This window comes from Ictalurus punctatus, chromosome 9 (assembly GCF_001660625.3).
Source record: "Ictalurus punctatus breed USDA103 chromosome 9, Coco_2.0, whole genome shotgun sequence".
NCBI lineage: Eukaryota > Metazoa > Chordata > Actinopteri > Siluriformes > Ictaluridae > Ictalurus > Ictalurus punctatus.
The window spans coordinates 27143371-27169273 of NC_030424.2; the positions used below are offsets into that span (position 1 = coordinate 27143371).

Here is a 25903-nt window from a genome sequence, read left to right on the forward strand (position 1 = left end):
TTTCATCACCTCTAGACTAGATTACTGTAATGCCTTACTGTCTGGACGTTCCAGTAGGAGAATAAACAAACTCCAGTTAGTCCAGAATGCAGCTGCTAGAGTCCTAACTAGAACCAGAAGATACGAAATCTCTATTATTAAATACTATTATTAACCTATAAAGCACTAAATGGTCTCGTGCCACAGTATCTAAGCGACCTTTTGGTCTTTTATGATCCGCCACGCCTACTTAGATCAAAAGATGCAGGCTATCTGACGGTACCTCAAATAGCAAAGGCTACAGCAGGGGAAGAGCTTTCTCTTATAGAACACTTATGGAACAGCCTTCCAATTAGTGTTCGGGACTCAGACACAGTCTCAGTGTTTAAGTCTAGGCTTAAAACGTATTTGTTTACTCAATCCTACCATGACTAGACTTTTTGTTATGCAAAGCACAGTCCTAATAATCTCTTCTCTCCCTCTCTCCTTCTGTCGAGCCACACACGATTTTATGGAGATTCTAGAGATCCTGATCCTCTCTGCTCTCCGGACCTGCCTGATCCGTTTTGGATGCCCTACCTCTGGATGGAGCTCTCATCTACTCCAATTCCAGATTGTTGGGACTACGGCTGCTTCTAAGGCCAAACAGACTTCAAATAAAACCATAATGAACTTTTTCACACCATCTGTTGTTACCCAGATGAGGATGGGTTCCCTTCTGAGTCTGGTTCCTCTCAAGGTTTCTTCCTCTTAACATCTTAAGGAGTTTTCCCTTGCCACCGTCGCCACCGGCTTGCTCAATTGGGATAAATTCACACATTTAAAATCTGTATTCCGTGTTTATATGTTTCTGTAAAGCTGCTTTGAGACAGTGGGTATTGTAAAAAGCACTATACAAATAAAACTGAATTGAAATTGAATTGAATATGGTAATCAGCTCCCAGATTAATGTAGCTAGTACAGAGTTAGATAACCATCTAATGTCTAATTTCGCATTCCAGAGTTCAAGGTCCTCCAAGTCGGAGGATGTGAACAGCTCCAAGTAGAACGTCCGGGTTGTCATCTAGTAATTACAGTAATTCTGACATGGCGTGAACGCAGTCATAGTGAGCATCAATGCTTCCTGGTTTTTGCAGAGCATTGTGGGATTTTTTTGGGGGCGTGAACGTTCCAGTGTACTGGAAGGATTTTGTGATTCAGACAGCCCTTAAAATGCCCGACTCCCTGACTCCTGAACAAGGGAGCTGATTGAGACGCTCTCACAGTCCTCACCATTTGCATCCTTCACGTAGGAGTGTATTTCACTTTGTGCGTGTTTCTCTCCTTTCCCCTCCTCCAGGGCTAATGTAACAGACAACTCTGTACAGTTCAGTCAGAACAGCTCTTGAGGTACAAAAAATGACAACAGCGTAAATGTCATTCAACAACTCGGATCAAAAGTTCTTCTGAGATTTTTTGTTTTCAGTTTATAATCCAAAATAATATTTCGAAGGGTAAAAGCAGGGAAGTTCAACTTGACTTACAAAGGTTCACCTGCTCCCGCCACCATCGGCTGCCACACATATGATGAAATCCTTCCTAATCCTAAACTAATCCTTTTTTATGTAAAGAAAATGAAAGCACAGAGAATTAAATGAAAATTAAATCAGAGAATTTTTTATTCATCTCCTGTTACATACATATTATCATTTGTGCACTCACAATAAATCCAGAAAATGATCATTACACATCTCATATCTCATATTTTTTAAACTAAAATAATTACAAAACATTACATTGTTGTGATTATTTCTGAATTGATGGAAATTAGATATGAATATTACATCTTATGTGGCGAAAATAACAATATGTTTAAATATACAGTATGAGAGGTATTTTGTACTTTCTACCCATGAATATTTTCACACTTTTTGACTGATCTTCATCCTCTTTACTGTCTAAGTCCTACGTTGAATCGTTCACAATCATGGATCTACCTCCATTTTTATATTATCATCATATTTGATCTCTTTTTCTTTCTAGTTATCTTCCAGCTCTCTTTTCAATTCACTCACTTTCATCTTTGCTTCTGAGAAGCGTGCCTCTTTGTCTTTAGGACCTTCGTACCATGAGAGATTTATATCAGCAGGTTTACAGGTCTCGAGGGCTTTTATAAGCCGTTCTCTGGGGATTTTCATGGTCTTACAATTTGGCAAGTGAAATACTAAACTAACCTGATCCCAGACATAATATATTTCAGGAAGCTCTTGTACTTTTCCTAAAACAAACTGACACCTGTGGGTCTTACAAATGGCTTGTGCTTTCCAGATAATCTTCCCATCCTGATAACGAACCAATTCATTCTCTTCAAGAAACGGGTATTCTTGAAAACGAATGTTATCCTCAGGACTGTGAATCAGCACGGTGTACATAATCTCCTGTTTGTAAGTGACAGTCTCATGCACTCTGAGAACCGGCTCTTCTCCTCCACAGTTCTGTTCCTTGTACCACTGCATCAGATCCGTGAGGGGAAATGTGAAGCGATAACTTCCATAGCGGGATTTCTCTGGTTGGAATGCGGGTGATGTGGTGAACTTCTCCAGAAATGGTTCCTGCTGATTCAGTTCTGGTGCTTGTTTTGGGAAATTACTCTCCATGTAGCGCCTCTCTGCTGCTTTTATCTCCTCTTCGTTAACTTTTAAACCCCACCATGAGAAATCTTCTGCTCCAGCACTAAACTCATCAGACTTCAGTATCCCCATGAATCCGGAATCCTCAGTAACATGGGCTACATCTGAAACCCAAAATTCAGCTGGAGTTGGGTAGGGTGGGATCTCCTTTATTAAATACCTCACCATGTCATCCTGAGGCCTCTGCCTGGGCATTTGCTCTTTCAGTTCCTCTAAACTACAATGCTTCCCTGTGATGAAGCGCTCCGTTTTTTTACGTGCATTTCTTCTCTCGCGGATGGTAACCTACAAAGATATGCAACACTCACTGTAAAAATAACTTATGTACACATGAACAATTCTTTTTCACAAGTGACCTCATAGTATACATACTTAATACATTATTAGTAGTATATAGTTAGAGCATATATGGTTATTATATAGTATATAAACTATTTATAAAATAGTACATAAATTTAACAGCATATGAAGAAGTTAAATTGGTTGTTTTTATGTTTTAGTTTCGTACCTCTTCATGTTGCTGTGGATTCGCGTTTGCCATTTTTCAGAGTGTGGATCAGACAGACAATGAAATGACACATGACTGTCATTCTTCCAACGCTGCCTTTATATCATGTGCTCCACCCCCTCCCAGATCTCACAGACATTCTGTGGAAATAGAAACTTAAGGGCTGTGGGGAAGTAGAGCTTGTGGAATGGCCCAACAGGAGGCAGGAAATAGTATACGCTCCGAGAGAGAGAGAGAGAGAGAGAGAGAGAGAGAGAGAGACTATGTCCTTATGATTTATTTAACTATATTATCCCTTTCTCTCATTTGTTTAACAGGAAGTTTTCTTTCAGTCTTAGTGCTTAAGCTATTTTCTTCCTTTCCTGAATAATACTTAAAGGCATGTTTAGCAGCTGCAAGGAGAATCTTAAATAAGTATCTATCTCTCTTTAATATTACTGGTGTAATGTAGCCCAGATATAAGGTAATACATAAGAGTACTTATTGTTTATTTATGGCATTTGGCAGACACCCTTATATAGAGCGACTTACTGTACATGTACCTCATTTATACTTTTGAGCAGATAAGGGTGGCAGCTTGATTGTCAATGAAGCTCATCTTAAGGCTATTTCTTCCACAGAGGTCTTCAGAAGAAATTGATAACCAATTCCCTAGGCATTGCACCTCAATTTAAAATAGCCACTCACATGCAGACACAGAAAGTATGATATTGTGCACAGAGGCAAGATGAACTCCTAAGCATTAGATCACCCCAATTACTCTTGTATACTCTTTCCATGCCAACGTGCTCTTTGCCTGACAAAGACATTCACAAAACATATTTGACAGTTGAGACCTAATTCTAAAATCACCAGATACTAAATGTACAGCAGTTTTGTCTTGCTGCCATCACAAAATAACAATGTTTAAACCTTAAGTAATGTAGTCACAGAGGGTATGTACATTTGTCACACTACATTAATTGTGGGGAACACCGATATTAATCTTTAACCTACACCTGTTAAGATAATGACGGTTGGTGATGATCTTTGACCTGGCTCAGGAATGTTAGACAGGGATATGCATGTATGTATGTATGTATGTGTGTGTGTGTGTGTGTGTGAATGAACCCAGAGTCTCAGCAAACTCGTAGTCAGAAATAATCACAATGCTTTTGTGTAAAAAGTAATTAAGCGACCTATTACCACAACTTAATGAAATTTGTGATTGCAAGATAAAAAAAAAGTTGTAAACATTGTTTGGATGAGACGTGTTGACATAATAATGTTGATAATTACATCAACTTAATATTGTGTGTAATTTAAACTGAAATCTCTGCATTAATTGATTTAAAACAAAATTTAAGTTGCAGTACATTTACATTTATTCATTTAACAGAGCGACTTACAAATGAGAGAATACAAGCAAAGCGATCTATCAAGCAGAGAACAATACAAGTAGTGCTACCATACAAGATCTATTAATTGAGTTCTAGAAGAAAGTAGTAGCTTAACGAAATTAAGGCTTGATAACTTCAAGTCACTAATGTCATGTCCCCTCCCCTACCCATTTAACATGTCTGGACAAATTCAGACAGTTAAGACTGTGTTAGAGGACCTGTAGACTGAACCAATACCATACAAAGGATGTTTCCAGGGTCGGGGGTTCGATTCCCACTGTGGCCCTGTGTGTGCGGAGTTTGCATGCCGTGCATGTTCTCCCTGGGGGTTTCCTCCCCCAGTCCAAAGACATGCATGGTAGGCTGATTGGCATGTCCAAAGTGTCGGTAGTGTATGAATGGGTGTGTGAGTGTGTATGTGAGTGTGCCCTGCGATGAATTGGCACCCGGTCCAGGGTGTACCCTGCCTTGTGTGTGTGTGTGTGTGTGTGTGTGTGTGTGTAATACACAACCATATGATGTATGAGAACATGTGTGTGTGTCTGGAATGCATGGGAACGGGATTTAACATAACTATTTTTTATGATGCCAACATAAATATATTTTATGATGATGACCCCTTTGAACTATCAGGGTCATTAAATGTTATGACCCTGACACCTTTGACCTGTCAGGGTCATTAAATTGACCTAGACCTGTCAAAAATAAGGTTACAATATATACAAACGATCTCTCTCTACTGACTCTGCATATGACCTTTGCATAAGTTGCATCAACGGCTGCTTTACAACTTGATCATGTTTGCTTATTCACACACTGTGGTACAGTTTACCTGTGTCTTCCACAGGAACTTCTGAGTCTTCTACAGCCTGGTAGTTACCGCTCTTCAGCTACAATGTTGTGCAAATTTCATGTATTATACTCACTGACTCTGTATTAGCACCATTACTGAGAGTTGTTTTTCCAAGAATTGTGAAAATTTCGGCCGACAAAAACTACAAAGTTGCTACTGGTTGAAATTGAAAGTTATTCAACTTTTCAGACTATTCAATCTGTAGGATTTTGGATATAGTTAAAGATCCACACTGTTCCTCCACTTTGAAACAAAATAAATTTATTCCAGGGTTGTTAGGGGTGAACATTCTTGACCAGTGTTATCAACATCTTCTTTGTTAGTATGGTGCAGCCTTGACTTGTCTTTTGTCCAAGTCAAAGGGCAATACTCTGCAAAAGCAAGCTATGTTAAGATGCCAACATCTGGATTCTCAGTCCTCCAATTGTGTGGGGAAAGTTTGTATGCAGTCTAAAGCTCCAGCCTTAATACTAGCTAGCTGCTTGGTGTTGGTAATTGCAAGTGGCCTTAAAGGTAAAGTAGGCAGTATGTCCTTAGTGTGTCCTTGGCACTCAGGGAGCATATTTATAACCACAAAGCATTGTTGGGTGCTTTGTACCCTGCAGATATTGTTGAAGATTCTGAAGTTATTGTTGATTTGAAGGAAAAACTGACATTGGAGGGATGTGTAGCCTTTATTGAACAACACAATACTGAGGTGGAGTTAGATTTAACTAGTTTTGATTGTGTATATATCATAAATCTTACACCTGAACAGCAGACAAGCAACAGTTAGGAAACTATTGTACAAATACAGGGGAGTGTTTTCAAAAGCTGATTGAGATCTATAATGTACAGTGAGGGAAAAAAGTATTTGATCCCCTGCTGATTTTGTGCGTTTGCCCACTGACAAAGAAATGATCAGTCTATAATTTTAATGGTAGATTTATTTGAACAGTGAGAGACAGAATAACAACAAGAAAATCCAGAAAAACGCATGTCAAAAATGTTATAAATTGATGTGCATTTTAATGAGGGAAATAAGTGTTTCCTCACTGTACACCCTTAACAGAACACCAAATCCAAATAGTTGATAACACCGCAGTTAGGCAATGCTACAGGGAAATACCACCTTCCCAATATGAGGCTGTAAAAGGCACATATTATACAGCTGTATATATGTATATCTATATATATTTATATACATATCTCCTTCCTAGAATTGATGAGTCTCTGGATGCATTGTCAGGGTCCAAATGGCTTTCCACTCTCGACTTAGTGAATGGGTACAATCAAGTGCCTGTGGCTGAGGCAGATTGCCTTAAGATACTCTTTTTATACCAATCATGTAACTGACCTGTTTCCAATTAACCTAATTAGTTACAAAATGCTCCTCCAGCTGTTTCTTTTTAGTAACACTGATTTTTCCAACCATTTGTTGCCCCGTCCCAACTTTTCTGAAACGTATTGCTGCCATCAAATTAAAATGACCGTATTTTCTCCTTAAAAATGTACATTTCGTCAGCTTAAACATTTGATACGTTTTCTATGTTCTATTGTGAATAAAATATGGGTTTATGAGAATTGCAAATCATCACATTCCGTTTTTTAATTACAATTTACACTGCATCCCAACTTTTTTCGAATCGGGGTTGAAATTATAGAAGTTTTACACAAAACAGTACACACATTATACCACACTAAACCCTTCAGAGAAAGATTTCTTTTTAAACTCATTAATAGCTCAGGACCCGCTCTAACACTTCCTTTTTTGAAGGTGTTCAGCTCTGAACTGGACACAGACTTCTGTGTTCAGTGCAGGTGCTTTATAAGCGCAAAAGTGATCAAGTGAAAAAAGCATTTTCCCTTACAGAAAGGTCTCATGAACTTCACATGTGAATAATCAGTAGTTCCACAATCAAGAATCAAGTTTTTAGACATGTTTTTCACATATTTCCCATGAAATAGTCTTTCAACAAGGACTTTTTCATTCCTCGTTTTTCAGATTGTATCATTTATTATTTTGCAATGTCACACATGATTATTTAATCACATACTATTGTCACATAATCCTATGAAAAACCTATGATCAAATATAACATTTTCCCATAAGGGGTTAATATGACCACCTCTGGTGTTTATTACCAAAAAGCTCTTTTTTGGTTTCATCTGACCATAGAACCCGATCCCATTTGAAGTTCCAGTAGTGTCTGGCAAACTGAAGATGCTCGAGTTTGTTTTTGGATGAGAGTAGAGGCTTTTTTCTTGAAACCCTTCCAAACAACTTGTGGTCATGTAGGTGACTTTGGATTGTAGTTTTGGAAATTTCTGACCCCAAGACACAACTAACATCTGTAATTCTCCAGCTGTGATCCTTTTGGCCACTTGAACCATCCTCTTCACAGTGCATTGAGACGATATAGACACACGTCCTCTTCCAGGTTGATTCATAACATTTCCAGTTGACTGGAACTTCTTAATTATTGCCCTGATGGTGGAAATGGGCATTTTCAATGATTGTGCTATTTTCTTATAGACACTTCCCGTTACGTGAAGCTCAACAACCTTTTGCCGCACATCACAGCTACATTCTTCGCTCTTACCCATTGTTATGAATGACTAAGGGAATTTGGCCTAGGTGTTCCCTCATATTTATACCCCTGTGAAACAGGAAGTCATGATTGGACAATTTCCTGTTCCTAGTCACCCAGGTGTACTAAAAAAATTTTAAATATCAATGGGAATATACTTCAAATATATTTTTCTCATATAAATGTATAGGGGTACCATTTGTTGCACACCTATATTTAACAAAGACTTTTATTTTGGATAAACCTGTTTTATTTGAAATTATTTGATATCCATGAGAGCAGAGTATTTTTGTGATTTGTTTTTTTTTTAACAAAAGATCAAAAAGTTCAACAATAAAGACAATTTTTCACAGCCTTCTTTGCTCATATTTACCAAGGGTGTGGACCAAATAGCCAAATGAAATAACTGGATTAAGTAGGTTTATTCTGATGACTGGTACTTGACTAACGCTACCTTTATATCATGTGCGCTGTCCCCTCCCATACCTGAGAGACATTTTTGTAAATAGAAACTTATAGGGCTGTAATAAAATGTCATGTCTGTATTAAACTGGTAGAGATGAGGATGTCAGTAAATATTTTAGGTGGAGCAAGTCACGCACCTTTCTAGTTCCTAGTGTCTGTGTTAATTATTGTTACCTGTCATAATAATGAGCAAAAGATTGAGTGAAAAATAAACAGATAATAACTGCAAGTATAACAACTGTGTTACGAAAGAGGGAGAGACAGGAAGTAAGTGCAGGAGCACTGTCTTTATTAATAAATCAATGACACAAACAAAAACACGGGAACGCGGTCTATCCAGAGTTAACGAGAAAACATGGGACTAGAGTCGAGGCAGAAAACAGGACATGAAAACAAAGACCGCTTAGCATGCTAACATAGATGCTACACCCGTCAGACCGATCCTTCTCACACAGGTATTCTAACTACAAATAATATCGCGCAACGTGCGCATAGACCAGAGGGGTTTAAATACCCAACATAATGAATCTAAACCAAATACACCTGGGTTAAATCAAGCACAACCTCAAAACAGAAACTAGAACTCAGGCAGAAAGCGAATGAAAACAAAACAGTCATGTGACCAGTCCGGAGCCGTGCCACAGCGCCCTCTGCTGCCCGTGGTGTAACAAACTGGGCTACTATTATCAGATTGTAAAAATATTTCCTCTCCTTCTAAAAAAAACATTGACATTTCTCTCAAAAATACAAAATAAAATACAGTGGTGCTTGAAAGTTTCTATATATTTGCATAAATAAGACCAAAAACATGATCATATTTTCACACAAGTCCTAAACATAGACAAAGTGAACCCGGTTAAACATACGAGACAAAAATATTATACCTGTCATTTATTTATTGAAGAGAATAATCCAATATTACATATCTGTGAGTAGCAAAAGTATGTGAAACTTTGCTTTTTTTTGCTGGCCAAACACACCCCTTGCAGAATCTGCTAAACATTATACTGTTAACAAAAAAAGACGGATCATAAAAATCCCATGTTGTTGTTTATTTAGTCCTGTCCTGAAGTTGTTCATGAGTCGCTTGTTTGTCCTGAGCTGTTAAACTGCGCACTGTTCTTCAGAAAAACCCTCCAGGTCCTGCACATTCTTTAATCTTCCAGCATCTTCTGTATATTTGACTCCTTTTCAACAGTGTCTGTATGATGTCGAGATCCATCACATTGAGGACGACTGAGGGAATCGTACACGACTATTACAAAACGTTCACTGATGCTCAAGAAGGCAACACGATACATTAAGAGCCGGGGGGTGTAAACTTTTGAACAGGATGATCAGAGTAAATTGTTATTGTTTTGTTTAAAGTTTTTTTTTTCATTTAGTGATGCCCTTCAGATTCTAAATAAGATAGTTACGTGTCTTCCAGATGATAAAATACTATCAAGTTACACCAATCATCCTGTTCAAGTTATGAAGTCAAAATGACGACATAATAAATCAAAACAACAGCATGTTTTTGGCTTTTAAAGAAATTAAGTGAGACAAAAAGCTCAAACTGTTCCTGTAACTAAATTCAAACAGATTTGCAATACTGATTGTAGAATAAAATAAATATGAGTTATATTAGTAAGGAATAAAACATGACATGCTGTTATAGGAAAATAGCTTTTATTGCTTTCTCCACTATTTTTTTTTATTGAATCCCTACTAAAATTTACTAACATTTTATAAGATGCACATTTAAAAACTTTCATACTGTCACAAAAGCTATAGAGATAACAGAAAAGAAACACAAATAAATAAAAGCAAAAATACTATGTGTTCCATCACCATCCTCTCTTTTATTTCTCTCTCCTGATGTTAATAAGATGGTTTGAATCCTGAAAATTAGATTCAATAATTCGAGTATTTGTTTCCTCTGAACTGGATTATGGATATTTTTGGGTTTAGTAAGGTTCAGTAGTATCAGTAGTATCCGCTGGTTTCTGCAATTCAGACCACGTTCTTTCAAAAATGCATCATTCAAATTCTTTTTGTGGTGTGGTGAACTGGAAAATTCCCTGAAGCTTAGAACAAGACTCTTTTTCTATTTTATCGTATTGTTGACTTGTGTTTTGGGGGAAAAAACAACTGCATACTGAAATCTATTGTTTCTTGGTGCTGTTGTCGTTGTCTGAGGTTATTTGTTTGTTTACAGAAGTTGGTGAGGAACAACGAATTAACACACAGGACTGAAGGAGGGTGTACTTTCTGTTCCCCGTGACTGTATATTTTGTATATATGCTTGTGTGACCTATTTCTCAATTTATCATCTTTAATGGAAATGTTGTTTTCCTGCACTGAATATTTCTGATGTTGCTGGGCGCCTCTGTGACATCACAGCAGGAGCTGGTTCTAAATTCTAATTCTAGACACTTAAACACAGCCGCTGCTGAACTACTTACATTATTGTACATTGTTTATAAGAAGAAAATGGATCAGTCTGGAACACGTGAATCTTCCTTTCCAGCCTTCCAGAGCCGTCAGGCCCTGATGGTCTTTAGGGACATTTTGGACACCGTTCTTCATCTGAGTGATGAGTAGGTTGATGTTTTTTTTCCTCCTAATTTTTATGCCTAAGCTACATAAAATTGAATTCTTTCACACATTAATAGACAATGAATAAATCATTAACTTTGTGAATTCTATATAAGGGAATGGAAGACTTTGACTGAGGACATGACGCATCAGGTAAGAAGCTAACGTGTCCCGATTTGATCATTTCTCGTATAAAACATAAACCTGCCGACAGTTACAGTTTTTACTTGTTAAATAAACAACATGGCATCAGTGGGTTAGTCCTAAATTAAAGGACTAACCCCTCCTGCCCCAACAGCAGCCAAATAATGACAGAAGATAAGTCAGTGTGTTTGTCATTTATACACACACTTATATAAACTCATCAGCTGCTCTCTGTTATAAAAATACATACTAAATTGTCAGCTGTAAAGATATTAAATTGCTCACTTATGCTTTCTTTATTCAGTTACAAATTTGTGTATGAATTTTCAGTCAGATTTACAGGTGTCACGATTTCCCCTTGAAGCAGCGTGCTCTAAGCACGAATGCGCGAGCACCTGCTTTTCCGTTGTTGACAGTAGTGACATTTGGACACGTGTGTTTGTTTATGTTTCTGTCATGTCTCCTCCCTGTTCTGTCATTGGCTGGGATTTTCACGTGTGTCTGAATCGCCCTCAGCTGTGAGCATTTACGACACTGTTCATGTCCGCTTATATACGGCGCGCCTCCCAGCACACAACGCGGAATATTAGAATAGATAAGCTATAGTATCGTAGAGTTAGATTAGTTCGTTTAGTAGTCATGGTCACGTTCCATGTTTAGAGTTAGTTCACGCTGGTTTCTCCGCTCCCAGTTCATAGTCCTTGTTAGTTTCATGTTTTGTGTCTCGAGAATATTTTCCGTGACCATGACCTTGAATCCTGCCTTGCTCCGTGTATGCCTGTATGCCGATCGCCTGACCTCTTGCATGTTTGTGGATTACGTTTTGGATCACGCTTTGGATTTATCTGCCTGTCTCTCTCCTAAATAAAACCTGTTCATACTGCAATTGCACCCGTCCTATCTCTGCTCCGTCACGATACGTGACAGAATATTCCGCCATACCATGGATGCAGCACGAAGACGAGAGAGACATCACACTACAAGGGGAGTAACAGGACAATACCTTATCAGAAACGTTCGGATTACTGGCCGCATTTCTTGTCCGTGCAGTTCCCTCAACGGTACGCCATTGAACTGCCGCTAGAGACAGCGGGATTGGGGAGCTACTCGCTGGAGTTCCTCTTCAGCTGCCAGGAATATTTCTGCAGCCTGGCGTTTCCCAAGCCTACTAAGAGACAGTGGATCGGATTCTTGGTGTCCAGGTTTTGCTGTCCGGCCCGTGACTGGGCGGAGCAGCTGGTGAGCACTGGGTCCTCTGCCCTCCAGGATGTCACTCAGTTTGCAGAACTTTTTAAGGAGGAGTTCACGCAACCAGGGCAACTTCATGGTCTGGATTTACTGGGGTGGAGAGTCAATGGACAGCCCCAGCCTGACCTGCCCTTTAACCCCTACTATGAGGGGATTGACAGGTCAGCCTCCACCAATCCGCTTCAGGTTCCAGCCAACGTGGAGGAGGTGGCACCGACATGCATGCCTGAGAGCTGCAGGAGGGAGACCAAGCTACAGTGCCCTACCTGCAAAAAACTGGGTCTCCAGGAAGCATTCTACTGCTCTCAGGAATACTTCAAGAGCAGCTGGCGGGAGCATAAGAAACTCCACCGGAGAGCCCGTGCAGAGATCTAGCCCAGGGTCAACAGGGTGACCTCAGAGTGCCCGTCGGAGGTCTCAGCACCTGACCCCCAGCCGGAGGTGAACCTGGCGACCTCAGAGCTCGAACCTGAGACCCATGAGGAGGTCTCACCTGCCGAGCTCCAGCCAGAGGTCCACATGGCAGCCTCAGAGCTCCAGCACAAGACCTACGGGGAGGTCTCAGCTCCGGAGCTCCAGCCTGAGGTCAACCTGGCGACTTCAGAGCTCGAACCTGAGACCCACGAGGTGGGCTCACCTGCCGAGCTCCAGCTAGAGGTCAACAGGGAGGCTCCATCACCGGAGCTCAACCCTGAGGTCCAAGTCAAAGTCAAGTCTCTAGTCTCTGAAGTCCAAGTCAAGTCTCCAGTCACTGAAGTCCAAGTCCAGTCTCAAGTCCCTGAAATCCAAGTCAAGTCTACTGACATGGCCGACCACGTTCTGCTCACATCCAAGTTTACTGATACGGCCAACCAAGTTCTGCTCAAGCCCAAGTCTACTGATATGGCCGACCAAGTTCTGCTCACACCCGAGTCTGCTGACACGCACAGCCAAGTTCTACTCATGCCCGAGTCTGCTGACACGCACAGCCAAGTTCTGCTCACGCCCAAGTCTGCTGACACGCACAACCAAGTGTCTGTTGAAACAAACAACCAAGCTCTGCTCATGTTCCCGTCTGATGACCTGACCCACCAAGTTATGCTCGCACCCAAGTCAGAAGAACCGTTCAACCAAGTTCTGCTCACGCCGGAGTTTGCTGAAACAAACAACCAAGCTCTGCTCATGTCTACGTCTGAGGACCTAACCAACCAAGTTATGTTCACGCCCAAGTCAGCTGACGGGGACAACCAAGCTCTGCTCACGTCCATGTCTGCTGACATGCACAACCAAGTGTCTGTTGACACGGACAACCAAGCTTTGCTCACAACCCAGTCTGCTGACATGACCAGCCAAGTTCAGCTTGCAGGCTCTGCTGTGGACGTCGCTCAGCCTTCCTGTTCAGCTGTGGATCGTCGCTCAGCCTCCCTGCTCAGCTGTGGACGTCGCTCAGCCTCCCTGCTCAGCTGTGGACGTCGTTCTGCTTCCCTGCTCCGACGAGGACGTCGCTCTGCTTCCCTGCTCCGACGAGGACATCGCTCTGCTTCCCTGCTCCGATGAGGACGTCGCTCTGCTTTCCTGCCCAGCTGTGGTCATCGCTCTGTCTTCATGTTCCGCCGAGGACGTCGCTCAGCCTGTCTGCCCAGTTGTGGTTGTCACTCTGCCTACCTGTTTAGCCGGGGACGTCGCTCTGCTTTCATGCTCTGACGAGGACGTCGCCCTGCTTCCCTGCTCTGCTGAGTACAGCACTCTGTTCCCCTGCTCCGCCGAGGACGTCGCTCTGCTTTCCTGCTCCGCCGAGGACGTTGCTCTGTCTTCATGTTCTGCCGAGGACGTCGCTCCACTTTCCTGCTCCGTCGAGGATGTCGCTCCGCTTTCATGCTCCGACGAGGACGTCGCCCTGCTCCCCAGCTCTGCTGAGTACCACGCTCTGTTTCCCTGTTCAGCCGAGGACGTCGCTCCGCTTTCATGCTCCGCCAAGGGCTTCGCTCAGCCTGCCTGCCTGGCTGTGGTCGTTGCTCTGCCTTCATGCTCCGCCGAGGACTTCGCTCAGCCTGTCTGCCCAGCTGTGGTCGTCGCTCTGTTTCCCTGTTCAGCTGAGGACGTCGCTCCGCTTTCATGCTCCGCCAAGGATGTTGCTCTGCTTCCCTGCTCTGCCGTGTACGTCGCTCTGCTTTTTTGTGTCGTCAAGAAGGCCGTGCGGTCTCCTGGCTCTGCTTGGGACATTCTGCCTAGGGGGCCGGGGCCGCCAATGGAGATGGATGTTTCATGGCACTCCAGGAGGAGTGCCCTTGGGGGGGGGGTTCTGCCACGATTTCCGCTTGAAGCAGCGTGCTCTAAGCACGAATGAAACAATTTTCCGTTGTTGACAGTAGTGACATTTGGACACGTGTGTTTGTTTATGTTTCTGTCATGTCTCCTCCCTGTTCTGTCATTGGCTGGGATTTTCACGTGTGTCTGAAACGCCCTCAGCTGTGAGCATTTACGACACTGATCATGTCCGCTAATATACGGCGCGCCTCCCAGCACACAACGCGGAATATTAGAATAGATAAGCTATAGTATCGTAGAGTTAGATTAGTTCGTTTAGTAGTCATAGTCACGTTCCATGTTTAGAGTTAGTTCACGCTGGTTTCTCCACTCCCAGTTCATAGTCCTTGTTAGTTTCATGTTTTGTGTCTCGATCCTGTTTTCCGTGACCACGACCTTGAATCCTGCCTTGCTCCGTGTATGACTGTTTGCCGATCGCCTGACCTCTTGCATGTTTGTGGATTACATTTTGGATCACGCTTTGGATTTATCTCTCCTAACTAAAACCTGTTCATACTGCAATTGCATCCGTCCTATCTCTGCTCCGTCACGATACGTGACAACAGGTTTACATTGCCCTGACTGTGAATTGCAGTATGATGGTGTCTTGCTCAGGACTTTCCATATTTCTCTGGGTGAACACTGAAACTGGTGGGCCATTGAGGTTGATCGTCATCAAACCTGAAACAATAAGAGCAGACCTCTTGCTAGTCATAATGATATATAGTAACACTTAATTATTTCTAAACAGAGGTCATGACCACTAAAATCTACAGAGATAGACCAATTATATCTGAGTAAAATTAGCTTTATATAATCATGTCATAGTTTCCCATGTACACATTAACTAGAAGAATATTAAAAATAACCAGAGGTTCAGACTTCACCCTTGGCCGATCAACTTTAAGTGGGCCTAAACGGAAATTCCCTATCAAGCCTGTACACTCTAAGTATACTTAACAAAGTCCTGAACCTCAGGACTCTGGGGTGGCTGCTCAAATCCCACGGGTCCCGTATGGATCTGGAGGGGGAATCAGAGACTAGAGCTGCTCTATCTCTTGCTCTTTCCTCCGCATCCGGCTCTCCGCTTCCAGGATTCGGAGGTGGTGAAGCGACTTCTCCTTCTGGTATGGAACACCAACCCAAGGCGCCAGAGGGCGGAACCAGAGCATAATTTTTATGTGACTGGAGCATGCTTATTGTGAATATGAGACGATTCAGTGGTCATCCAAGAACCCCTGAGAATAATCAGTGTCACGTGGCAATGCCTACATGCTCTGAAAACCTGGAACTGTCCCCTATTTTGGCCAGCCACACCCCTATTGATGGAGCCTCTGTGGGGCAACATCCTCCAACTTCGAGGTTTATGCATGGTGTCAGTTGGCTGAGGCCCATCTGCAGACCACGAATACTGTCCTGAAACCTTCTGTGGTCCAGGAAGGTCTGTCAGGCACCCTATTTGATCCCGTAGAGTCAGCTTCTGACCCTAAAGTTAGCTCTTTTGGCTGACCCTGACAACTCTGTTGACCTTTCCTGCCTTGACTATGCCCCTGGATTAGCCAAGGCCTCCCTATATCCTAGGCTGGATTATTCCTAAGTGCCCTAAGTGCGTCTGGTCCCCAGCCAGTAGGAATGAGGAAGATTGCACCCATTGTGTCCAGTAAGGGCTCCTTGTACTTACATTCACCGCTCTGGCCAGTGGCATAAGTCTGGAGCAGTTGCTGGTCTGCTTGGCAGTGACAGTAAAGGTGATGCTGGGTCAAAGCAGCGCATCTCTATCTGGATAGTGGAAGCAATCTCTATTGCTCATGAGGCACGCGGTCTAGCTACACCTAGGTGCATAGGGGCTCATTCCATGAGTGGGAGGGGGGTCTCTTCCTCAAAGGCTTTATCTAAGGGGTACCCTTACACGATGTGTGTGCTGTGGCGGGGTGGTCTATTCCGCATGCATTCATTCGGTATTACAGTTTGGCCTTATTGGCCAGCTTGTATATGGTTCTTGGAGATGATATTTCTGCTGGACGGCACTCCCTGGGAGATTCCCGTTCACAGGGATCTATTGTCTGAAGCCAGAGGGTTTATCACCCTCGGCCGGAACTATGGAAACTGGGGGCATGGCCCCTGAGGGGCACCAGCTCATGCATTCCGATCTTTCAACCGAGGTTGTAGAGACCATGTTAAACACTAGGAACATCAGTGAGACCCAGTAAATGGCACAATGCTACAGTCCTGGAGTTCTTACAGGATCGTTTTTGACCAAAGTTGGCTCCTTCAACAATTAGGGTCTAAGTGGCCGCCATTTTTGGTCAGTCACACCCCTATTGATGGAGCCTCTGTGACTCGCCATACCCTCAGTATGATAGAGCGGTACTCATCTCAGTACTCATTTCCACAGCATGAAGCTCACGCAACGTTGAGTTCACCTTGAAAGGGAAAGTCTGTGTTACACATGTAACCCTTTTCCCAGAGAAGGGAATGAGATGTTTCGTGGCTTTATCATACTTGGGTATGCTTGTAAATTGCGTCTGCACTTCAGACAATATATATAGTCACGCAACGCACGATATGCCACATCACCTGACCACGGCAGGCTTATAAATAGGCATGATTTTACACAGACTCACGCAACATCTCGTTCCCTTCTCAGGGACATATTCATAACCTGTTTTCTTTGTTTCTGTGCCGTTTAAACAGTACACGAAACAGAAGTTTGCATCTCTCTGCACCGAAATCGTGACGTCCATGTCGGAGTCCGTGATTGGGAAGATGATGCCGGATCTCATCGAACGTTTCGGGATTGAATCGGTTCTCCGTGCAAAAGCTAAGCTGAAGGAAAAGGATGAATGTGAATCAAGGAGCCGTTCTGCAACACCGAGCCGCTCAGGTCAAAGGTAAACCCATGTACCGTATAACAACCTGTGTATGAACACCCACAACTTTGAACTCTGACAATCAAGTGTCAGTGTCCACTGTTAATATTCAGGGATGAACTTTACTCTGCTGTTTAAGTGACTAAAATTGAAGTGATTGTCTAAGAACTACTTCTATTTTATTGCTATAAATATTGTGGTGAGAGTACCTTTTATTCTGATTATTTATGGATGACTTTTGCATCAATTTTCTCTCATTCCAGTCTACCAGAAGACTCCTCTGATTTGGTACAGAACTCCATTCAAACAGCCATCACTAAAATCAAAGCTGCAATGCAGGAGGCAATCCGGAGGGTCGCATCACGGAAAAAGTTAAAGACCGTGGCTAATAAGATAATCAAGTCACTCAAAAAGATCTCTCGTAAGTCTCATGTTAAGCTTGAATCTGGCGATTCAGTGCAGCTCAAAAACAGGGCTATGTGGGATGTGAGTGATCTGCTGGTGAAACATTTTTCACGCGTTTTAACAAGTTTGGACCCCAACGTAGTGACGACTTCTGATGCCAAGGAAATGATTGAAATAGTGGTCAGTGGTTTAGTCAGTGCTGCTGAGGAAAAAGATGATGATCGTGTCATTCCAATTTATATCGCGAAAAATGGCCGTGTTCATGAAGCACGTAAAAACGCATGTGCTTTAGCAAATCTAATGGCGGAACCTTTCTTCAAATCAAACAGAGGAGGAAGTTTTGTCAGGACCTGTTCCTCAGATTCTCTTTTTGAGACTGCAGGGACTGAGGTCAACACCATAAATTCCATCCCCTGCCATTCCGAGCCAATTTACACTTTCGCAGAGGAGTCCACCAAGTGCTTGCCTTTGTTTATAGGAAGTCCTGTGAAACCAGATTTCTCAGCAGAGTCAATGAAAGGTGATGATGCCGCTGTCATTCCGATTTCTGTTATGGATGATGGCCATGTTCACCAAATAACAGATGAAAAAAAGCCTTTGTTCAAAAAAGGAAAGGACACAGTACTTGAGTCCAACATGTGCTTGTCAAAATGTGTGCTGAAACAAGGCTCTAAACGTCCACCCCTGCCATGGTCTAATGAAAGTGCTTCATGCAGTACTCCTGAAGTCATTTCAGGCTCAGATGCAGAACATGAACCAGAAAAAACATCTTGGACAGACCAGCTGAAAAGGACACTGTACGTGTGCAAGCAGATTCCCTTCGTAAGATAGCAGGGACTATAAGTCATGGCGGCTCTGCAGATCCAGCACTTGTATCCATCGAAGAGATGGAGAGACGTTGGTTTGACATTATTCCGGAGAAAAACCCACCTATAAACTGCTGTGGATTTAAGGTATGAAGGATTTCTGTCTTTTACTATGAAAAAGTAATATTGTAACAAATATTGTAAATGTAAATATTGTAACAACAGGCCTCCAGACGCTTCAGGAATTTCCGCAAACGACTGACCAGGAGCTTCTCCCGCATCTACAGAGCCTGTACCAGCTGCGGCAGAGATCAATCCACTCTCTAACCCTGCAGAAATGATAAATAAAGTTGAGGTCAATGAATGCTGCTGATGATGTGTGTGATATTGCCTGTCAGACTGAATGCTCAAGAATGAAGAACACCAACTCTACAACCTCAATCTCTCCACTGTCTCCTTTGTGCAAGAAATATACAGTGTGCTCCCAAATCTGAGACCACATTAACATCTGGGATTCTTTTTTTTTAATTATTTTTTTTATTTTAAAGTTGTGCAATGTGCATGTGCTCAGATGACAGTCAGGTGGCTCTTCTCAATTCATAAGAGCAGCAGCTCTATTCAGAGACTCTCGGCTTGTTCAGTTCCTCACCCTGTCATGAAGAGTAAACGGGTTATGAGAAAATCATTTTTATGACTACAAAGCACCGACACACAAGAACAACATCTGTCCATCTGGATGTTCAGGAGGCTGTTATTACTCCTTCCCTCATTTAATTCTAACTACTTAGCTTTATAAAACAACTAATAATTATGATACGTCGGTATTTTAATAAAGACGTCAAGTGACAATAAATTGTGTGTGGATTTATACGCTTTAACATCTTTGGTTCATCGAGCTACCGAGCTTCATCAGTAACCTCCCAGAGACATCGATTAGATTTGGATCACTGTCTGATCCTAAGAAAAATAATTAGAGAGAAAAAGTTAGCACCACCTAGAAACCTACATGTTTCTTTAAACAGATTTGTCCTGGAGTAATTGAACTGTTTTTAAATATAATCAATTCTTCCCTTACCACTGGCTATGTACCTAAATCATTTAAATTAGCAGTTATTAAACCCCTGCTTAAAAACCCTGACCTTGACCCCTCTCAACTGTCCAGCTATAGACCTATATCAAATCTCCCTTTCATCTCCAAGATCTTAGAAAAGGTTGTAGCACAGCAGTTTTGTTCGTACTTGCATAGGAATAACATTCATGAAATGCATCAGTCAGGATTTAGACCTCATCATAGCACAGAGACAGCGTTAGTTAAAGTAGCAAATGACCTACTACTGGCCTCTGATCAGAGTTGTGTCTCCTTGCTTGTGTTACTTGACCTTAGTGCAGCTTTTGATACTATAGATCATACTATTCTCCTTGATAGATTAGAAAATGTTGTTGGCATTAAGGGAACAGTCCTGGCTCAGGTCTTATTAGACCGATCGTTATCAGTTCGTAGATGTAAATGGAGACTTCTCCACGCATACCGAGGTTAAATTTGGTGTTCCACAAGGTTCTGTTTTAGGCCCACTGCTTTTTACTTTATATGTGCTACCTCTAGGTCAAATTATTCGTAAACATGGAATTAGCTTCCACTGTTATGCTGATGACACACAGCTGTATGTTTCAGCGAAGCCAGAGGACAGACAGCAGCTTAATAAAGTTGAGGAATGTGTAAAGGACATTAGACGTTGGATGCTTATTAACTTCCTCTTACTTAATTCTGATAAGACAGAAGTACTTGTACTAGGACCACGTGTAGCTAGAAGTAATCTTTCTGATCTCATTGTTACTCTGGATGGACTTTCTGTTTCGTCATGTACAGCAGTAAAAGACCTTGGAGTAATTATTGACTCCAGTCTATCATTTGATGCTCATGTAGATAATATTACTAGGATAGCCTTTTTTCATCTCAGAAATATTTCTAAAATAAGAAATATATTGTCACTACATGATGCAGAAATAGTTCATGCTTTCGTCACCTCTAGACTAGATTACTGTAATGCCTTACTGTCTGGACGTTCCAGTAGGAGAATAAACAAACTCCAGTTAGTCCAGAATGCAGCTGCTAGAGTCCTAACTAGAACCAGAAGATACGACCATATCACCCCGATCTTATCAACACTGCATTGGCTCCCAGTGAAATCTCTATTATTAAATACTATTATTAACCTATAAAGCACTAAATGGTCTCGTGCCACAGTATCTAAGCGACCTTTTGGTCTTTTATGATCCGCCACGCCTACTTAGATCAAAAGATGCAGGCTATCTGACGGTACCTCGAATAGCGAAGGCTACAGCAGGGGAAGTGCTTTCTCTTATAGAACACTTATGGAACAGCCTTCCAATTAGTGTTCGGGACTCAGACACAGTCTCAGTGTTTAAGTCTAGGCTTAAAACGTATTTGTTTACTCAATCCTACCATGACTAGACTTTTTGTTATGCAAAGCACAGTCCTAATAATCTCTTCTCTCCCTCTCTCCTTCTGTCGAGCCACACACGATTTTATGGAGATTCTAGAGATCCTGATCCTCTCTGCTCTCCGGACCTGCCTGATCCGTTTTGGATGCCCTACCTCTGGATGGAGCTCTCATCTACCCCAATTCCAGATTGTTGGGACTACGGCTGCTTCTAAGGCCAAACAGACTTCATATAAAACCATAATGAACTTTTTCACACCATCTGTTGTTACCCAGATGAGGATGGGTTCCCTTCTGAGTCTGGTTCCTCTCAAGGTTTCTTCCTCTTAACATCTTAAGGGAGGTTTCCCTTGCCACCGTCGCCACCGGCTTGCTCAATTGGGATAAATTCACACATTTAAAATCTGTATTCTGTGTTTATATGTTTCTGTAAAGCTGCTTTGAGACAGTGGGTATTGTAAAAAGCACTATACAAATAAAACTGAATTGAAATTGAATTGAATATGGTAATCAGCTCCCAGATTAATGTAGCTAGTACAGAGTTAGATAACCATCTAATGTCTAATTTCGCATTCCAGAGTTCAAGGTCCTCCGAGTCGGAGGATGTGAACAGCTCCAAGTAGAACGTCCGGGTTGTCATCTAGTAATTACAGTAATTCTGACATGGCGTGAACGCAGTCATAGTGAGCATCAATGATTCCTGGTTTTTGCAGAGTATTGTGGGATTTTTTGGGGGGCGTAAACTTTCCAGTGTACTGGAAGGATTTTGTGATTCAGACAGCCCTTAAAATGCCCGACTCCCTGACTCCTGAACAAGGGAGTTGATTGAGACGCTCTCACAGTCCTCACCATTTGCATCCTTCACGTAGGAGTGTATTTCACTTTGTGCGTGTTTCTCTCCTTTCCCCTCCTCCAGGGCTAATGTAACAGACAACTCTGTACAGTTCAGTCAGAACAGCACTTGAGGTACAAAAAATGACAACAGCGTAAATGTCATTCAACAACTCGGATCAAAAGTTCTTCTGAGATTTTTTTGTTTTCAGTTTATAATCCAAAATAATATTTAGACGGGTAAAAGCAGGGAAGTTCAACTCCGCTTACAAAGGTTCACCTACTCCCGGCACCACTGTCTGCCACACACATGATGAAATCCTTCCTAATAGTAAACTAATCCTTTTTTATGTAAAGAAAATGAAATCACAGAGAACTAAATGAAAATTAAATCACAGAGAACTTTTTATTCATCTCCTGTTACATACATATTATCATTTGTACGTCACAATAAATCCAGAAAATGATCATTACACATTTCTTAAACAAAAATGATTACAAAACATTACAATGTTGGGATTATTTCTGAATTGATGGAAATTAGATATGAATATTACATCTTATGTGGCAAAAATAACAATATGGTTAAATATACAGTATGAGAGGTATTTTGTACTTTCTACCCATGAATACGTCTTACACTTTTTGACTGATCTTCATCCTCTTTACTGTCTAACTCCTACTTTGAATCGTTCACAATCATGGATCTACCTCCATTTTTATATTATCATCTTTGCTCTCTTTTTCTTTCTAGTTCTCTTCCAGCTCTCTTTTCAATTCACTCACTTTCATCTTTGCTTCTGAGAAGCGTGCCTCTTTGTCTTTAGGTCCTTTGTACCACGAGAGATTTATATCAGCAAGTTTACAGGTCTCGAGGGCTTTTATAAGCCGTTCTCTGGGGATTTTCATGGTCTTACAATTTGGCAAGTGAAATACTAAACTAACGTGATCCCAGACAAAATACTTCATTTCAGGAGGATCTTGTACTTTTCCTAAAACAAACTGACACCTGTGGATGTTACAAATGGCTTGTGCTTTCCAGATAATCTTCCCATCCTGATAACGAACCAATTCATTCTCTTCAAGAAGCGGGTACTGTGTAAAACGAGTGTTATCCTCAGGACTGTGAATCAGCACGGTGTACATAATCTCCTGTTTGTAAGTGACAGTCTCGTACACTCTGAGAACCGGCTCTTCTCCTCCACAGTTCTGTTCCTTGTACCACTGCATCAGATCCGTGAGGGGAAATGTGAAGCGATAATTTCCATAGCGGGATTTCTCTGTTTTGAATGCGGGTGATGTGGTGAACTTCTCCAGAAATGGTTCCTGCTCATTCAGCTCTGGTGCTTGGTTTGGGAAATTACGCTCCATGTAGCGCATCTCTGCTGCCCTTATCTCCTCTTCGTTAACTTTTAAACCCCACCATGAGAAATCTTCTGTTCGAGGTCTGAACTCCTCAGACTTCAGTATCCCCATTAATCCGGAATCCTCAGTAACATGGGCTACATCTGAAACCCAAAATTCAACTGGAGTTGGGTAGGGTGGGATCTCCTTTATTAAATGCTTCACCATTTGATCCTGAACCTTCTGCCTGGGCATCTGCTCTTTCAGTTCCTTTAAACTACAATGCTTCCCTTTGATGAAGTGCTCCGTTTTTTCACGTACATTTATTCTCTCGCGGATGGTAATCTACATAAATATGCAACACTCACTGTAAAAATAACTTATGTACACATGAACAATTCTTTTTCACATGTGATCTCATAGTATGCATTCTTAATACATTATTATTAGTATATGTTTAGAGCATATATGGTTATTATATAGTATATAAAGTACATATAAAATAGTACATAAATTTAACAGTATATGAAGAAGTTAAATTGGTCGTTTTTATATTTTAGTTTCGTACCTCTTCATGTTGCTGTGGATTCGCGTTTGCCATTTTTCAGAATGTGGATCAGACAGCCAATGAAATGTCTCATGACTGTCATCCTTCCAACGCTGCCTTTATATCATGTGCTCCGCCCCGTCCCAGATCTCACAGACATTCTGTGGAAATAGAAACTTAAGGGCTATGGGGAAGTAGAGCTTGTGGAATGGCCCAACAGGAGGCAGGAAATAATATACGCTCCGAGAGAGAGAGAGAGAGAGAGAGAGAGAGAGAGAGAGAGAGAGAGAGAGAGACTATGTCCTTATGATTTATTTAACTATATTATCCCTTTCTCCCATTTGTTTAACAGCAAGTTTTCTTTCAGTCTTAGTGCTTAAGCTATTTTCTTCCTTTCCTGAATAATACTTAAAGGCTTGTTTAGCAGCTGCAAGGAGAATCTTAAATAAGTATCTATCCCTCTTTAATATTACTGGTGTAATGTAGCCCAGATATAAGGTAATACATAAGAGTACTTATTGCTTATTTATGGCATTTGGCAGACACCCTTATTTAGAGCGACTTACTGTGCATGTACCTCATTTATACTTTTGAGCAGATAAGGGTGGCAGCTTGATTGTCAATGTAGCTCATCTTAAGGCTATTTCTTCCACAGAGGTCTTCAGAAGAAATTGATAACCAATTCCCTAGGCATTGCACCTCAATTTAAAATAGCCACTCACATGCAGACACAGAAAGTATGATATTGTGCACAGAGGCAAGATGAACTCCTAAGCATTAGATCACCCCAATTACTCTTGTATACTCTTTCCATGCCAATGTACTCTTTCCCTGACAAAGACATTCACAAAACATATTTGACAGTTGAGGCCTAATTCTAAAATCACCAGATACTAAATGTACAGCAGTTTTGTCTTGCTGCCATCACAAAATAAAAATGTTTAAACCTTAAGTAATGTAGTCACGGAGGGTATGTACATTTGTCACACTACATTAAGGGTGGGGACCACCGATATTAATCTTTAACCTACACCTGTTAAGATAATGACGGTTGGTTATGATCTTTGACCTGGCTCAGGAATGTTAGACAGGGATATGCACGTGTGTGTGTGTGTGTGTGTGTGTGTGTGTGTGTGTGTGTGTGTGTGTGTGTGTGTGTGTGTGAAAGAACCCAGAGAACACAGAGTCTCAGGAAACTCGTAGTCAGAAATAATCACAATGCTTTTGTCTAAAAAGTAATTAAGCGACCTATTACCACAACTTAATGAAATTTGTGATTGCAAGATAAAAATTCTAATTTATTGATTTGATTAAATATTTAAAGTTGTAAACATTGTTTTGATGAGACATGTTGACATAATAATGTTGATAATTACATCAACTTAATATTGTGTGTGTCGTGATTCCCCCTTGAAGCAGTGTGCTCTAAGCGCGAATGCGCGAGCACCTGCTTTTCCATTGTTGACCGTAATGACATCTGGACACGTGTGATTTTCACGTGTGTCTGAAACGCTCTCAGCTGTGAGCATTTACGACACTGATCATGTCCGCTTATATACGACGCGCCTCCCAGCACACAACGCGGAATATTAGAATAGATAAGCTATAGTATCGTAGAGTTAGATTAGTTCGTTTAGTAGTCATAGTCACGTTCCATGTTTAGAGTTAGTTCACGCTGGTTTCTCCGCTCCCAGTTCATAGTCCTTGTTAGTTTCATGTTTTGTGTCTCGATCCTGTAACCCTAGGGTAACCCTAACCCTAACGCTCGCGCCCCAGTCTGCTGACACGCACAGCCAAGTTCTGCTCACGCCACAGTCTGCTGACACGGCCAGCCAAGCGCCACCCACGCCACAGTCTGCTGACATGGCCAGCCAAGCTCCACCCATGCCCAAGGTTCACCTGGAGACCTCAGAGCCTCAGCCTCCCTGTTCAGCTGTGGACGTCGCTCAGCCTGCCT

General features: G+C 41.7%; 3 protein-coding genes across 3 annotated transcripts in view; 1 reads left to right on the top strand and 2 right to left on the bottom strand.

The window, feature by feature from the left end:
- The window catches only part of LOC108270429 (uncharacterized), a 58877-nt gene extending 34845 nt beyond the window's left edge, over positions 1 to 24032 (bottom strand). Inside the window, exon 1 of the mRNA XM_017477121.3 lies at positions 23968 to 24032. Within this exon, the coding sequence (XP_017332610.1) occupies positions 23968 to 24000 (33 nt within the window). The 5' untranslated portion in view covers positions 24001 to 24032. The remainder of the gene's footprint in view (positions 1 to 23967) is intronic.
- Positions 1614 to 3307, bottom strand: LOC128633613 (uncharacterized). The gene is made up of 2 exons (XM_053682937.1): positions 3157 to 3307; positions 1614 to 2933 (listed from the first exon to the last, which is right to left on the bottom strand). Exons 1-2 carry the CDS (start codon positions 3187 to 3189, stop codon positions 1998 to 2000), a joined length of 969 nt encoding a protein of 322 aa, XP_053538912.1. The 5' UTR covers positions 3190 to 3307; the 3' UTR covers positions 1614 to 1997.
- On the top strand, positions 10665 to 18890 carry LOC128633611 (uncharacterized). The gene is made up of 4 exons (XM_053682934.1): positions 10665 to 11005; positions 11120 to 11156; positions 17376 to 17572; positions 17815 to 18890. Exons 1-4 carry the CDS (start codon positions 10779 to 10781, stop codon positions 18785 to 18787), a joined length of 1434 nt encoding a protein of 477 aa, XP_053538909.1. The 5' UTR covers positions 10665 to 10778; the 3' UTR covers positions 18788 to 18890.
- Positions 24033 to 25903: the final 1871 nt, after the last annotated feature.